Source organism: Scyliorhinus torazame, chromosome 5, assembly GCF_047496885.1.
Source record: "Scyliorhinus torazame isolate Kashiwa2021f chromosome 5, sScyTor2.1, whole genome shotgun sequence".
NCBI classification, from domain to species: Eukaryota; Metazoa; Chordata; class Chondrichthyes; order Carcharhiniformes; family Scyliorhinidae; genus Scyliorhinus; species Scyliorhinus torazame.
The window spans coordinates 293355701-293372928 of NC_092711.1; the positions used below are offsets into that span (position 1 = coordinate 293355701).

The 17228-nt window shown below is 43.9% G+C and overlaps 1 protein-coding gene across 2 annotated transcripts in view; it reads left to right on the forward strand.

Annotated features, from left to right (window-relative positions):
- abcb7 (ATP-binding cassette, sub-family B (MDR/TAP), member 7) overlaps positions 1-17228 on the forward strand; it is a 101358-nt gene that overhangs the window by 56269 nt on the left and 27861 nt on the right. For both annotated transcript variants that reach the window (XM_072505750.1, XM_072505751.1), the window contains exons 10-13: positions 4262-4419; positions 4645-4808; positions 5787-5916; positions 12687-12858. In XM_072505750.1, coding sequence (XP_072361851.1) covers positions 4262-4419; positions 4645-4808; positions 5787-5916; positions 12687-12858 — 624 coding nt within the window. The remainder of the gene's footprint in view (positions 1-4261; positions 4420-4644; positions 4809-5786; positions 5917-12686; positions 12859-17228) is intronic.

The window sequence follows — 17228 nt, forward strand, 5'->3', positions numbered from 1 at the left end:
TCATGGTTCAACTTCTTTCCACTTCTACCTGCCGTCGAGCCTTCCTCTTGATCTTAACAGCGGTTGTTTTTTTTGGATTAGAGGAAGGCGTAGGGAGGGAAACACTGAAGAAGTGTTTCGGGTTTAAGTGTCACTTGACAACGGCTCCTCCACAAACCACCTTCAGGTTAGGGTGAGCACACGGACGTATGCACATTTCCCCCACAACAGCCAATCAGCTGCTCCGCTCTACTGCCCTCTGCTGGATCATGTCAAATCTTTGTATGAGACTCCAGCATTAGACTGTAAGTACAGGTGGGAAGGTGGTGTTGTGGTAATGTCACTAGGATAGTTATCCAGAGGCCGAGGCTAGTACCTGGTTCAAACCCCACCAGTTGGTTTAATATAAATTGAATTAATAAAGTCCGGAATTGAAAACCAGGTTTGGGGTTCTCTGTCCGTGCCTGCTGCCAGGATCATCCATCCTACCGAATTTCCTGCAGCAGGTCCTGTCACGCCGGGCCAGAAAATCCCAACCCTAGTGTCAGTAATGTTGACCATGAAGCTATCATCAATGGTTATTGGTTATAAAAATCCATCTGGTTGACTGCTGCCCTTTAGGGGAGGAGATCTTCCACCCTTACCCGGTCTGGCCTACGTATGACTCCAGACCCACAGCAATGTGGTTGACAAGGTAATGCCCTTGCAAGGCACTCGTTCAAGGACAAGTAGGGTACAAATGCTGGTCTTGCCAGCAATGCCCACATCCCATAAAGGAATAAAGAACAAGTATTACGACAAGAATACTGACCATAACTGTAAGATTTAAGGTACTTATGGAAAAGGACAAAGACAGACCAAAAATGAAGGTTCTGAATTGGGGGTAGGCCGATTTTAATATAAGACAAGACAGGATATGGCCAAAGTAAACAGGGAGTTACTACTCGGAAGAAAATCCACATCAGAGCAGTGGGAGCCATTCATAAAGGGAATGAAGAGCGTACAGGGCCAACATTTTCTGTGAAGCAAAGTACAGAGAATTCTGTTTGTCAAGGGATATACAAGATTGGATAAGGAAGGTAGAGAAACTTATGGCAGATACATGGGGTGCAAAACAGTGGATATCCTAGAGGAGTATAAAAAGTGTAGGGGGGATACCCAAAAAGAAAAAAAAGAAATTAGGAGAGCAAGGTGGGGCATAGAAAAACATTGGCAGGCAAAATAAAGGAAAATCCCAAGGTGTTATAGGTATATTAAATGCAAGATGATAACCAGGGGAGGCACGGTAGCACAGTGGTTAGCACTGTTGCTTCACAGCGCCAGGGTCCCACGTTCGATTCCCGGCTTGGGTCACTGTCTGCACGTTCTTCCCGTGTTTGGGTGGGTTTCCTCCAGGTGCTCCGGTTTCTTCCCACAAGTACCGAAAGATGTGCTGTTGGGTAATTTGGACATTCTGAATTCTCCCTCCATGTACCTGAATAGGCACCGGAATGTGGCGACTCGGGGCTTTTCACAGTAACTTCACTGCAGTGTTAATGTAAGCCTACTTGTGACAGTAAAGATTTTTTTTTTTTTAATTTAACCCACGCTGTTGGCTTCGCTCTGCATCACAAACCAGCTGTCCAGTCAACTAAGCTAACTGGCCCCTAATCAGAACATGATGGGCCGAAGAGCTCCTTTTTGTGCTGTGAAACTCTGACTCTATGACACGATGCCCATGGCCCTTTTTTAGCTGATTTGAATGGTGGAAAAAATTGATAAGTGGTTATTGTGCTTTAAAGTACCATATTTCTAATTAACGATACAGTTGAAACATTAGCTACTACAATTTAGCCATCCAACACAAAAGTGAAGAATTGCGAACTGATGATCAGACCTCGTTTTGTCTCCTTCGCTGTCATACCATCTCCATATTTGTATCCTTTGATAAGGATGGCCTTGAAGCAATCACTAACTCTTCAAGACCTTTCCACACCGAAACAACACGAGTCGGAACTCTGATGGGTGATGCTGCAATAACACATGCGAGAATGTCAACAGCATCCAGACCAAAACTATCTGATTGGCACCGCATCGACTAGCTTAAACATCCATTACTGATGTACCATAGCTGCACAGTGTAGCATCTACAAGATGCATTGCAATAACTTGCCACAGCTTCTTTGGCAGCACATCCCAAACTTGAAACCTCTGCTATCTTGACAGCAGATGCTTGGGAATGGCGTTACCTCTAAGTCACACACAATCCTGATTTGAACATTAATTATTATTGTGTCAAAACCCTGGAACTCCTCGACTGCTGTGGGAGCATATTCCACACATGTACTGTTCAAGGAAACCCTCCTTCCCATTCCTGAGAGCAACTTAGGGTGGACAATATATACCAGCATGGAGGCAGTCTCCACATACAAAGACTGAGTGAAGAAGGAGAACAACGGCTAAAGCTGCAGTTTGTATTCGAGGCATAGTTTTGAGTGGGATAGATCTCCCAGTTAGGTCTTTGTATTTCTTTTGCCAGCCACCCTTCCCCTGTGCAGATAAAAAGGATTACACTACTAAGATGCTCAGTGGATGTGAGAATTAATGACACAGTCATTGATGAATCCCACTTTAGAGGACTTTGTTCAGTTTTGTTTTCCCCCCCAGACTTGTGGAGTACTGGATTGCCTTATTCGAGGCAATGCCCAAAGTGGTGGGAGTGAGGGTGGAGCTATGCCCGAATGTGGTGGTCTTCGGGGTTTCAGACCAGCCAGATCTATTTCTGGGGAGGAGGGCAGACGCCCTTGCCTTTGCCTCCCTGATCACCCGCCGTAGAATCCTGTTCGGCTGGCAGTCAGCATCATCACCCAAAGCTGCAGACTGGCTGTCCGACCTCTCGGAATCTCTCCAAATGGAGAAAATTAAATTCGCCATCCGGGGGTCAGGCGACGGCTTCCACTGAACGTGGGAGTCATTCACCCGATTGTTCCGGCACTTGTTTGTGGCCAACAAACAAGCAGAAGAATAGACAGGTTGCCAGGAACCAGGGGAAAGCAGCCAAAGCATGAGAGGGGGAGATAGATCGGGAGAGTGGGGGACGACGACTCAGTCTAAGAGGAAGGAAAGGCGAACCGCAAGGGGGAGGGGGAGGAGGGAAGAGACGGGGAACAATAGAGGAGAGCCTTTGCGGGGGGGGGGGGAATTTAACCAACTTGACATCCACAGGAACAGAGAAAAAGGAGAATACAGGCGGAAGACAGGAAGGCCGGCTGAAGCGGCAACGTGCACGAGAAGACATCTGGGCATCATGGGCATTATTGTTATCCATCTCTGATTGCTCTTGAGAAGATCATGGTATGCCGTCGCTTTGAGCCACTGCAGTCCATGTGATGTAGACGCATTCATAGTGCTGTTGGGAAGGGACTTTCAGGTTTTTGACCCAGCAAAGTAAAAGAACAGCAATATAGTTCCATTTTGGGATGGGGGAACTTGCAGGCGTTGATGCTCCCAGCACCCTGCTGCCCTTGACCTTCTAGGTGGTAGGTTGAAAGGATTTATAAGGTGCTGTTGCAGGAGCTTTGAGTGGCTGCAGTGGATCTTGCATATGATACACAGTGATGTCAGTGGTGGATGGGGTGAATCTTTGAATTGGGGGATAGATGTCAAGGTTGCTCTGTCCTGGATGGTATTGAACTTCTTGATTATTTTTGGAGCCATATTCATTCAGGCAAGTAGAGAACATTCCATCACACTCCTGATTTGTGTCTTATAAATGGTGGACAGGCATTGGGGAATGAGAAGGTGAGTTATTCACCTTAGTACTGCCAGCCTCTGACCTGCTCATGTAGGCACGGTTTGATATAGCTGGTCCAGTTTTATTTTATTACTGGTAACCCCTCCCCCCAATCCCAGGATGTTGATAGTGGAGGACTCGGAGCGATGGTAATGCCATTGAATGTCTTTGAGAGAGGGTTTGATTTTCTCTTCTTGGAAATGGTCAATGCTTAGCATTGCAACCTTTGGGCCACATATTAGCCCAAGCTTGAATGTTGTCCAGGTTTTGCTACATATCAACATGGACTGCTTCAGTACCTCAGGAATCAAAAATGGTACTGAATGTTCAATCAACAGGGAACACCCCCACTTCTGTTTAGTTAAATTCACCAGCTTAAGCTGGATAATGCAAACATTGTTAAAGTACTATTATATTCAAGATCATATTCAAGGTTTTTGTTTAAATTTATTCATGTTGACTTGAATTTAAATCTATATAGAAGTTATTGTAAAATCCATTCTTTTGTAGGTGCTCTAACAGTTGGAGACCTGGTGATGGTAAATGGACTACTTTTCCAATTGTCTCTCCCCTTAAATTTTCTGGGCACAGTATATAGAGAGACCCGGCAGGCACTCATAGACATGAACACTTTGTTTACCTTGCTGAGTGTTGACTCAAAGATCAAGGTAAAGTGGTACAGTTCTTTAAATTCACTGGTATAGTACTCTTATAGATTTTTAAGCCAGTAATTGTGCATATTCCATAAAATAACTTAATCTATAACTTGAGATTGTTTGTTCAGATTTTATAAATATCTCGATGGCGAATCGGTTAAGTGACCCTATGTTTTTATTTTAACCTGAATGTTGCGCCAATCTCAGTAAAGCAACTTTGTTTTTGGGGCTTTTTAGGATATGGACAAGGCTCAAGTCATTGAGGTTTCTCCTGAGAAGTCTACAATCACTTTTGAAGATGTTTACTTTGAGTATATCAATGGTCACAAAGTCCTTGATGGAGTCTCATTTGAAGTTCCTGCTGGGAAGAAAGTGGCAATTGTAGGTGGCAGTGGTTCTGGGTAGGTGGTCATTTACACTGGCAATCATGGCATTTTAAATTTTTGTTTTTGAATATTTGCTTCAGTTTATTGGCCTCTTGAATTTTACATGCTGCCTCATGTGCTCCCACCCCACCCCACCACCAACCTCACTTATGGACAGACGTTGCTGAGTAACAATCAGTAGTGGGGCCTCTTTTTAGCCTCAACTTTTTGCCCCACTGATACTGTTTTATTCAATATACCTAAGAAACGAAACCAGGGTCTTCTCTGATCAATAATAGTCCTTGGCCATTGCCATTTTTCTTGTTCCTTTATTTTTCCCTTAGTTTGAAAATTGACCTTTTAAAAATATAATCTTGTTTTGGTTATTCATTTACCTCTGACCAGCAAAGCATTGGTGATATCATCTAGCATAGATGCAATTTAGCGTGACCAATCACCTATCCTGCACATCTTTGTGTTGTGGGGGTGAAACCCATGCAGACACTGGGAGAATGTGCAAACTCCTCACGGACAGGGGGCCGGGATCGAACCCAGGTCCTCAGCATCGTGAGGCAGCAGTGCTAACCACTGTGCTGCCCTTCATTATTCATTTCTAACATCAATGTTAAGCTAATTTATCTTTAGTTTCCTGGACTTAACATTCTCTCTCCGTTTTAAAATATTTGCATCTATCTGTCTCTCAGTCTTCTGGCACTATTCCCTTTTCTAATGAATTTTGATATTTATGTAATTCTATCTCCAACTATTTAGATGCATGAATGCAATCCATCTGTGGTTTGATTCTCTGATTTATTGATTCTCCCCATCACCCCCGATCTCTGGTAACATTTAGTCCATCTGTACGCATAAGTATTTGTTAGCAAAACTAACCAATTTTATAATTCTGTAAGTCATGGGAAAGAATCTTCCAGTAATGATGATTAGTTTAGTAGATTTATTCATGTTTCAACAAAAATTTGTCTTATATATTTGTATAAATTTTATATGGTTTAGGAAAAGCACAATAGTGAGGTTGCTGTTCCGTTTCTTCGAACCTCAGAACGGGAACATTTATGTGGCTGGTCAGAATATTAAAGACATCAGTTTGGACAGCTTGCGGAAAACCATTGGTATTGTACCACAGGTAAAAATAATTATCTCAATGTCTTTCAGCTGGTCTCAGAATGCATTAAGTGTATTTAAAAGTTCATGTTTAAGCAGCTACCAATGCCTCAACGTAAAGGAATTCCATTGTGAATATCTAGTTCATTGTTCACATTAAGCTTTTAGTTCATGGTTCATATTAAACTTTTAGAGGAAATGTTTAGTTATGGGATGATTATCGCTGTAAAGGCAAGATAATTAAAATGTTGGGCTTGAGCGATTGCCAGAAAACCTAAAGAAATGACCGTTAAGATGACCTATTTTTGTTTAATAAAGTCAAAATAGGATAGAGCTATAAAACATCAAGTGGGCTTACTTAGCTGGAGAAATTGTAAATGAAGGGTAATTAGCTTAAATAAAAACAAATTACTGCGGATGCTGGAATTTGAAACCAAAAGAGAACATGCAGGAAAATCTCAGCAGGTCTGGCAGCATCTCTAAGGGGAGAAAAGAGCTAACGTTTCAAGTCCAAATGATCTTTTGTCAAACAAAGGGTCACCTGGACTCAAAACGTTAGCTCTTTTCTCTCCTTACGGATGCTGCCAGACCTGCTGAGATTTTCCAGCATTTCCTCTCTTGGTAATTAGCTTTAAAGTGTCGCAGAGCATTCTGGGGAGGGAAGGTGAACAGCCACTGGTCGTGGTACGCATTGATACCAATGACACAGGTAAACTAAGGGAGGAGGACCTGCAACCGAGTACTGGAAGTTAGGAAATAAACTAAAATGCAGGACCTCCAATGCAGTCATCTCAGGATTACTACTAGTTTCATGAGCTAGAGAGAGCGGGAATAAGAGGAGGGGCAATATTGACAAAAATAAAGCAGGAGTAAAAATTTTGAACTGGGGGAAGACTGATTTTGCAGAAATGAGAAGGGTTGGTTGAGGTGAACTGGCCAGCGTTTCTAGAGGACAAATCAATGGAAAACCAGTGGAAACTACTAAAATACATCACCCTTAATGTACAAAGTAAACATGTCCTCTCCAAGAATAAGAGTGGTACTTCCAAATCCAGACTCCCTGGTTGTCTAGAGGAATACAGTAAGAAGTTTTACAACACCAGGTTAAAGTCCAACAGGTTTGTTTCGATGTCACTAGCTTTCGGAGCGCTGCTCCTTCCTCAGGTGAATCAGGGGAAGATCAAGCAGAAAAATAAATCAAAAAGGAAATAAGGAAATCAAAGAGAGGCCATCACAAAAGATTAGCAAGTAAAGTTAAAGAAAACCCAAAGGTGTTTTACCAATATATTAATGGTAAAAGGTTAGTTAAGGAAAAATGGGACCTATCCGAGATGAAGAAGGGAACTTGTGTGTAGATGCAGAAGCTATGGGAAGGGTTTTAAATGAATACTTTGTCTCCGTATTTACAAAAGAAATGGTTGGTGTAGATATAGTAGTCCAGAAGGAACTCGAGGCATTGGATGGGATTATCATTAAGAGAGAGGAAGTGCAATTTCTGGAGAGGAAGTACGCGAAGGGACCCAATAAGTGACTGAGGCAGCCACAGTCAAGACATGGCGAACTAAAGTTTTATTTCTGAGACGAATTAGAGCTGAGAAAAATTCTCCACAAGACTGCAACATACTCGTGGGCAGCTTGTGGATGAACAACTTGATTGATCAGTTTTATGGGGGAAATGGGAAGTAAACCAGAGTGCATAACATATATATATTCTGAACCATATTGTTATGTCAATGGTGCTTGTTTGGTGTAAATATTTTATATACAGTGAAGTTTGTTTTTAAAAGAAAGTGGTGTTATGGGCCAGGCATTTTCAGAACCCCAAAATGTATCATGGAGTTCAACCAACCTCCCCCTTTCATGTATTTGTTGCTTTTCCGAGCACACGGCTTGATCTCCAGGTGTGGGATTACAATTATGGACACATGGGTTTTTAAACACAAAACAATATTTATTCTATGAACTCAACTTAACCCTTTTAAATAAACATTGGATCACTTAACACCCCTCACTTCAAAGATAACCCCGAAAATAATACAACACTAAATAATCCTTTAGTTATTCCTTTCAACATCCAAGAGACTTAACACCTTTAAACAGGAACACATCAGGTTAAAGGCTTTACTATTACGAGTTTAAATCACCCAAATGATCCAGAGATAGTCTTTCTTGGCAGAGATCATAGCAGATCCAGCTCACTGCAAACACAGACACTCCCAGCTCTTTTCAAACTGAAACTAAAAAAACTGCAAAATGGCTGCTCCAAAGCCCAGCTCCACACTCTTGACATCATTGCATTTCTTAAAGGTACATTGCTTAAACATCAATTTAAAGGCACTCTCACATGACAGTGGAAACTTGTGACATAATTCTATTGGCAAGGTATTTCGGATTTATTTGTAAATGTTAACAGACCCTAATCCGATCATAACAAAATACATTTGATATCCATGGACAGTGGAGGGGGAGATGCAAACTGATGTGCAAAGAATTCACAGAAGAATTGTCGTTCGGTGACTAAATAGCATACCATAAGCTTTATGAAAATTGTCAGCCAAATTGTTTAATGCTTCTGGTTGCACAGCAATGGTCTGACCTATTCTTGCTTTGGGCAATCTTAATTTCTGAAAATCAATGCCCAACTTGAAGCCGACCGGAATGACAGATGGTAGGCTGTTGTTTTTCTGGTTTGGAATAATTTAACTGCATAAATACATTAGTTATGTTGAGTTCTTGTGAATTTTGTCTCGATGCTAATCTTCTGGGGTTTGAAAAACTGTATGCAACAAATCTTTGATTTAGTGTATCTTTTAGTTATGAACCGTTTTGAAGCCTTAGCCAGGCCACTAGATCGAGTGTTTAAATGCTGCAGGCTTTGGAGAGAAGCTTGTGTCTAACGGCTTTGCTGTTTGAAGAGTTCAGATATAGTGTTGAAAAAGCTAAAACCTGCTTATTGGCTCATATCATTTTGAATAGTAGCTTCTTTGAAGCACATTGGGATATTTTTCTACGTTAAAGGTGCTATGTAACTTCAAATTAAGATTGCTTTCAAAAAGTAACTTGATAGATGTGCAAAATCTCAAGTATCCTTTTCATTATGAGCTCAGTATATCTAATATTAAATTGATTACAGTGGGGCTCCTGTGACATTGAAGGTACCCATTTAGTCTGTTGTTTGGTCCAAAATTGTACATGCCCATATAGCTCCAATTTCCATCTCTGGAGTTTGCTGAATTCGCTGATTGTGGCAAATAAATTCTTCACATAATGTCCCGAGGGTGTATGAAGGGAGTACACAAGCCAGGATTCCTGTACCTAATCAGTGTCCAGTGTTTGCTGGACAATGCTATTGGTCTATTAGGCTTGATTAGTGTCACAAGTAGGCTTACATTAACACTGCAATTATGTTTCTGTGAAAATCCTCTGGTCGCCACACTCCAGCGCCTGTTCAGGTACTCTGAGGGAGAATTCAGAATGTCCAAATCACCCAGCAGCACGTCTTTTGGGACATGTGGGAGGAAAGCGGAGCACCCGGAGGAAACCCACGCAGACACGGGGGAGATTTGACATTTTCTAAGTAGCAGAACACGAGTAAATCCCCCAGCCACACTGAGGCACAGGGTGGAGAAACTGACCTCCATCCCAGCTGAACCTGCCTGCGAGCGATGAACGAGGCAAAGGCCAAAACATCTGCCCCTGCTCCTGTCTTCCAGGCCAGCGCCTGCAATTGTGACCCCTTACAAGAGCCTGCTTCTATCCTCACCCACAAAGCCTCTGGTCCCTGCTCCAACCTTCTCCACATTTGCTGCCCAATAATAGTATAGGGTTCGGAAGGGCCAAGCCCCCTGACTGTCACCCTCTCTGAAGTACTGTCCTCCTAATCCTTGCCACGGCCCACACAAATGACTAAACAAACCTATCCACCCCCATAAAGAACAATTTTGGTAAAAAGACCAGTAGGCACTGAAATAAAAATAAAAACCTCGGCAAAATGTTCATCTTAACTGCCTGCATCTGGCCTGCCAATAATAGGGGAAGGACATCCCACCTCAGTAAATCTGCCTTGACCCTTCCGACCAGACTCTAATCTCTCTCGCAGTTGCCAGAGCTGGCCCGCCAACAAGCAGCCGGCCTTCTCCCCATACTCGTACACTTGCCCACCTCAACTGCCAAACCTCCTTTTCCGTGGAAAGCAAGTCAAACCTCGCCTGTAAGCTCCTTCCACCTCACCAGAAGATCCGTAGTCAGATACTCTGCCTACCTCCCGTCCACCTTCAGAATTTCCTCTACCAACCGCTGCCACTCCTCTCTTGCCTTTCTGTCCACCTGAGCCTTAAACGAGATGACCTCACGCCTCACCTCTGCTTTCAACGTGTTCCCACACCTCCCCGTTCCCATTAAACCCAACATACTCCTCAATCGCATTTCCCATTTTGATACAAACGTTTGGCCGACACATCCCCACATCCAACCTTCACTCAGGCCTCTGTGCCAGTCCCTTCTCCAGGACCACATCCACCCAATGTGGAACATGGTCAGAGATGCCAATCACAGAATATTCTGCCCTCCTCACCCTGCGCACACACACACACACACACACACAGACACACATCCACACAATATTAACTGATGCATATCAAAATTCGGTATGGCAGCCAACAATATCTTCATAAATTGTGCATCGTCCCAATTTGGGACACATACACGAACCAACTCCACCAACCTCCCCTCCAAAGCACCTGTTACTATTACGTACCTACCCCTCTGGCCAGCCACCACCTTCTCCACCTGGAACCTCAGCCTCTTGCCCACCAGAATGGCCAACCCCAGGCCCTACTATCAAAGCCCGAGTGGAACACCTGACTCAGCCAGCCCTTTTGAAGCCCCACTTGGTGCTTTACCCTCTGGCGGGTCTCTTGCAGCAGCACCACGTCGGCTTTCAAATGCGAGAAAGCTCTCCCCCGCTTCACCGGTTCCCCCAGCCCTATGTAATGGAATAGTAAACAATTTGCATGAGGTCGTGAGTTTGGGTCTGTATTTGGTCTGTATTGCATGTATTTATTTTGTATTACAGATAAAACCAAATGACAAATTTTAGCTGCTCAGTAAATGGAAATAAACAGCAATCCGCATTTCTATCATTAGTATTGATGACATTACCTAAAATGAGTGTAAAAAATTAGTATTTCTTGCATAGTGCCCGAGAGTGCAGAGACCATTTTGATTTGATTGTTTTCTGGTAGTCATATGATGGCTAAGGCAGCGCTTGTAGTGTTATTTCCTGTACTAAGTCGTTGAAGGGTAATGGCTGTTGGAGATTAAATATTCAGTGAGGCACTACTATACATTTTATGGCACATGAATTTCATTAGTTTATAGTCGTACAAGTTTAATACATAAAAATGCACACGAATATTCATTAACAACTGCAATTTAGCACAATTTTCATCAAGTGAAAACTCGTGTAACTTGTGCTTCTAGGGAAACAAAATAGTATTTTAGAAGATTGTTTACTTGTTTCTGTTGCAATTAATTGATCTGCTTGCTACTGCCTGAGTTTCCCCAATGCAGCTACGTCAGTGTTTCTAAAACTTTTTTGCCTGGGACCCATTTTTGCCAACCGGCCATCCTTCGGGACCCACGTCGGCCGACTGTTGTGAGCCATGCTGGCTGAACTATGCAACCTATGCCGGCTGACCTTTGCGACTCATCATTTTTACTTGCCTTTAATGTGACAGATGAGCCTGCTTGGTCCTCATGATGTTTGTCACTTGCTTTGTTCTTCAACGTTACATTTCTGATAATGACCTCCACTGATGACTTAAGATCTCACTGCATTGGTTGGAAAAAATAGAGAGGGTTGTCATCAAACTCGCCATGTTTAACCTTCAAGTAACTTTGAAGTTTTGAGGGTTTTAAACTTTCATTTGCATCCCTGCATATCACACACATGAACTTTGAATCCAGATTTGTAGTGATGCACTTGCTAACCCATAACTCAAGTAATCATTTTCATGCTGCTTTCTTCCTGTTTTCAGCTTCTTCTTTGTTCGTTGTTCATCAGGGTCCCAGTTCACACCAGCATTGCTGCTAGCTGCAAAATGGAGGAATCTCTCTTGCGCCCACAAGTAATCTCAGCGTACGGGGCATCACCTGCACTCTGCCGCCCCCTTCCTCGATTGCTGAAAAAAACTGGCCCTGGTCAGCGCACTGACGTCAGGAGGAGATGTTCCACTCCCTGGGCTCCTGGCTTGCGCACTGCTTGGTGCGGCATGCATACGCGGGATGGCTTGCAATCCAGAAAGTCCGTCGCTGTCAGCATTTTAAAAAGCCGGTCGCAGCTGTTAGGCGTTCCTCCCGCGATAGAGAACGCTGCGACCGGGCGCTGCGACCCTCCCGAAACCTGCTCACCACCCACCTGTGGGTCGCGACCCCAAGTTTTAAAACTCCTGATCTACCTGACAACATTCCTGAGAGGTACAGCAGACACTATGCCACATGGTCGCTTAGCAGCGAATGAGCAGAAAAGTTTCAATTACTTGGTCAAACATTCCTTGCTATTTCAAGAAATTGTGAACCCAGTACGTATGATTTCTAAAATGTATTTTTGAAGATCAGACAAGGAACAGTTCACTGAAAACAATAAACACTTGAAGTTAATTTGGGTAGAAGGAGACGGAAGTGGTTATGGTTATTGGTATTATGGTTATGCTTCTAATATAAATGTATTTAACCATCATTCGGCGGTTTTGTACATTTGGATTGATATTGCTTTCCCCCCTTGATTTCTAGGATGCAGTCCTGTTCCACAACACCATCTTTTATAACCTTCAATATGGGAACATTAATGCAACGGTGGAAGAGGTATATAATGTCGCTCGGCTTGCTGGCCTTCATGACTCCATCCTCAGGATGCCAGATGGTTATGGCACTCAGGTTGGTGAACGTGGACTAAAGCTTTCAGGTGAGCTAAGGAAGAATTGGAATTGTGACTGGAGTGCATAACCTTAAGCATGAGCTAAATTGCTGTTAATATTTGTAACAGTGTGTTGGTGATTTGTTGGATATGCTTTCTAAACTTGTGCTCAACCAGGCCAGTAAGTGGGGCTCCCTACCAGCACTGGCTTGAATTGCCTGTCATGTGTACGTGGAAATATTACTACTTTTGACTGACTAATAACTGGGCACCATTCCATTCCAGCTTTCATTGGACTTAGCTGTCATTATAAGTGGTGATGAGTAGCTGGAAAAGCGTAAGTAGGCGAGATAGGAAAAATGGTGCGCCGGCAGTTGGATTGGAGACCATGGGTTAAGTCATTTTGAATTTTTGTGTCATTTATGTCGAAGTGAATGGGTTTGTAGCCGTGGTAATATGAATTATAGGTTTGTTAATGCCAGCTTTGATTCACACTGTGGAGCTGCTGTTTCCTGCTAAGTAGTCTGCAATGCAACTGAACCCTGTGCAGCTTTTTTAATCCACTTTGGTTGCATCCTAGTGAACAGCTCCCCATATCTTGCACCACTTGCACTCTGGAGTTTGATTGTGACCTCACCCCAGTTGACTTGTCATTTTGGCACCTCTGAAGCAGCAACTACTTTGCATAATATGTTAGCTGTGGCAAACTGCTGGTAAAATCTGTGCTGCCGGCTGATCCCGTGGTTTAAAACTGTGTTTAACTGCATCTAAAAAAAACGTGCAGACTCTTAATTTTTTAACTAGATCTGACAGGTGGAAAATGCTTCCACAAAGCATTTTAGGCTTGATGATCGGAAATTTGAAACAGTTTAACAAGTAAATCATTTGAATTTACTGGTCAATTTTGGGAAGCTATGTCATCATTGGCGAATTGAAGGAAGCTATGAGCCTTTTTCAATTTTCTTCCCTCCTTGACACTAGTTTTCTTCTTGGTAGTAAAGAATAAAGGAGGACATTGTGGAACTTCAAAAGTATGTGGATAAGTTGGTGGAGTTGGCAGATAGGTGGCAGATGATCCACCTATGGAGAGGATAGGATCCAGCAGAGGGCAGTAGAGAGGAGCTGCTGATTGGCCGTCGCAGGGGAAATTTGCATACGCCAGTGTGCTCACCCTAACTTGGAGGTGGTTTGTGGAGGAGCTCTTGTCAAGTGACACTTAAACCCGAAACACTTCCTCAGTGTTTCCCTCCCTACCCCCTCTAACCAAAAAATAACAACCGCTGTAAGGATGAAGAGGAAGGCTCGAGGGAAGGTAGAAGTGGAAAGTTGAACCGTGAAGTCACAGCCTGCAGGTAAGGGATTGGCTGCTGACTGGTAAGTAGTTTTTATTTATTTTCCCTCGGGTGTTATCATGCGGGGCGCAGAGGTTGCTGAGTGAGTGCTTGCTGAAAAGGGGAGTTAATAACAGGTGAGCTCTTTTACTTTTTTTTTATCTCGAGGGGATGACAGGGAAGGTAGTGCAATGTTCCTCCTGCAGAATGTTTGAGGTGAGGGACACTGTCAGTGTCCCTGCTGATTTCATCTGTGGGAAGTGCACCCATCTCCAGCTCCTCAGAAACCGCGTTAGGGAACTGGAGCTGGAGTTGTATGAACTTCGGATCATTCGGGAGGCAGAGGTGGTCATAGATAGAAGCTTCAGGGATGTAGTTACTCCGAAGAATAAGGATAGATGGGTGACGGTGAGAGGGGTTGGGAGGAAGCAGTCAGTACAGGGATCCCCTGTGGCCATTCCCCTTAGTAACAAGTATACCGCTTTGGATACTGTTTGGGGGGGGGGGGGTACTTAGCAGGGTTAAGCCATGGGGTACAGGTCTCTGGCACAGAGTCTTTCCCTGTTGCTCAGAAGGGAAGGGGGGAGAGGAGTAGAGCATTAGTCATTGGAGACTCCATAGTTAGGGGGATAGATAGGAGATTCTGTGTGAACGAGAGAGACTCACGGTTGGTGTGTTGCCTCCCAGGTGCCAGGGTGCGCGATGACTCGTATCGTGTTTTCGGGATCCTTAAGGGGGAGGGGGAGCAGCCCCGAGTCGTGGTCCACATAGGTACCAACAACATAGGTAGGAAAAGGGAGGGGGATGTAAGGCAGGAATTCAGGGAGCTAGGGTGGAAACTTAGATCTAGGACAAACAGAGTTATTATCTCTGGGTTGTTACCCGTGCCACGTGATAGCGAGATGAGGAATAGGGAGAGAGAGGAGTTGAACACATGGTTACAGGGATGGTGCATGAGGGAGGGTTTCAGATTTCTGGATAATTGGGGCTCATTCTGGGGTCGGTGGGACCTCTACAAACAGGATGGTCTGCACCTGGACCAGAGGGGTACCAATATTCTGGGGGGGAAATTTGCTAATGCTCTTCGGGAAGGTTTAAACTAGTTCAGCAGGGGCTTGGGAACCTGAATTGTAGCTCCAGTATGCAGGAGGTTGAGAGTAGTGAGGTCATGAGTAGGGTTTAAAAGTTGCAGGAGTGTACCGGCAGGCAGGAAGGGGGTTTAAAGTGTGTCTTCTTCAATGCCAGGAGCATCCAGAATAAGGTGGGTGAACTTGCGGCATGGGTTGGTACCTGGGACTTCGATGTTGTGGCCATTTCGGAGACATGGATAGAGCAGGGACAGGAATGGTTGTTGCAGGTGCCGGGATTTAGATATTTCAGTAAGCTCAGGGAAGGTGGTAAAAGAGGGGGAGGTGTGGCATTGTTAGTCAAGGACAGTATTACGGTGGCAGAAAGGACGTTTGATGAGGACTCTTCTACTGAGGTAGTATGGGCTGAGGTTAGAAACAGGAAAGGAGAGGTCACCCTGTTAGGGGTTTTCTATAGGCCTCCGAAAAGTTCCAGAGATGTAGAGGAGAGGATTGCAAAGATGATTCTGGATAGGAGCGAAAGCAACAGGGTAGTTGTTATGGGGGACTTTAACTTTCCAAATATTGACTGGAAACGCTATAGTTCGAGTACATTTAATGGGTCAGTTTTTGTCCAATGTGTGCAGGAGGGTTGTCTGACACAGTATGTAGATAGGCCAATGAGAGGCGAGGCCATATTGGATTTGGTACTGGGTAATGAACCAGAACAGGTGTTAGATTTGGAGGTAGGTGAGCACTTTGGTGGTAGTGACCACAATTCGATTACGTTTACTTTAGTGATGGAAAGGGATAGGTATATACCGCAGGGTGAGAGTTATATCTGGGGGAAAGGCAATTATGATGCGATGAGGCAAGACTTAGGATACATCGGATGGAGAGGAAAACTGCAGGGGATGGGCACAATGGAAATGTGGAGCTTGTTCAAGGAACAGCTACTGCGTGTCCTTGATAAGTATGTACCTGTCAGGCAGGGAGGAAGTGGTCGAGCAAGGGAACCGTGGTTTACTAAAGCAGTCGAAACACTTGTCAAGAGGAAGAAGGAGACTTATGTAAAGATGAGACATGAAGGTTCAGTTAGGGCGCTCGAGAGTTACAAGTTAGCTAGGAAGGACCTAAAGAGCGAGCTAAGAAGAGCCAGGAGGGGACATGAGAAGTCATTGGCAGGTAGGATAAAGGATAACCCTAAAGCTTTCTTTTGGTATGTCAAGAATAGAAGAATGACTAGGGTAAGAGTCGAGCCAGTCAAGGACAGTAGTGGGAAGTTGTGCTTGGAGTCCGAGGAGATAGGAGAGGTGCTAAATGAATATTTTTCGTCAGTATTCACACAGGAAAAAGACAATGTTGTCGAGGAGAATACCGAGATTCAGGCTAGTAGACTAGAAGGGCTTGAGGTTCATAAGGAGGAGGTGTTAGCAATTCTGGAAAGTGTGAAAATAGATAAGTCACCTGGGCCAGGTGGGATTTATCCTAGGATTCTCTGGGAAGCTAGGGAGGAGATTGCTGAGCCTTTGGCCTTGATCTTTAAGTCATCTTTGTCTTCAGGAATAGTGCCAGAAGACTGGAGGATAGCAAATGTTGTCCCCTTGTTCAAGAAGGGAAGTAGAGATAACCCCGGTAACTATAGACCAGTGAGCCTCACTTCTGTTGTGGGCACAATCTTGGAAAGGTTTATAAGAGATAGGATGTATAATCATCTGGAAAGGAATAATTGGATTAGAGATAGTCAACACGGTTTTGTGAAGGGTAGGTTGTGCCTCACAAACCTTATAGAGTTCTTTGAGAAGGTGACCAAACAGGTGGGTGAGGGTAAAGCAGTTGATGTGGTGTATATGGATTTCAGTAAAGCGTTTGATAAGGTTCCCCATGGTAGGCTACTGCAGAAAATACGGAGGCATGGGATTAAGGGTGATTTAGCAGTTTGGATCAGAAATTAGCTAGCTGGAAGAAGACAAAGGGTGGTGGTTGATGGGAAGTGTTCAGGCTGGAGTCCAGTTACTAG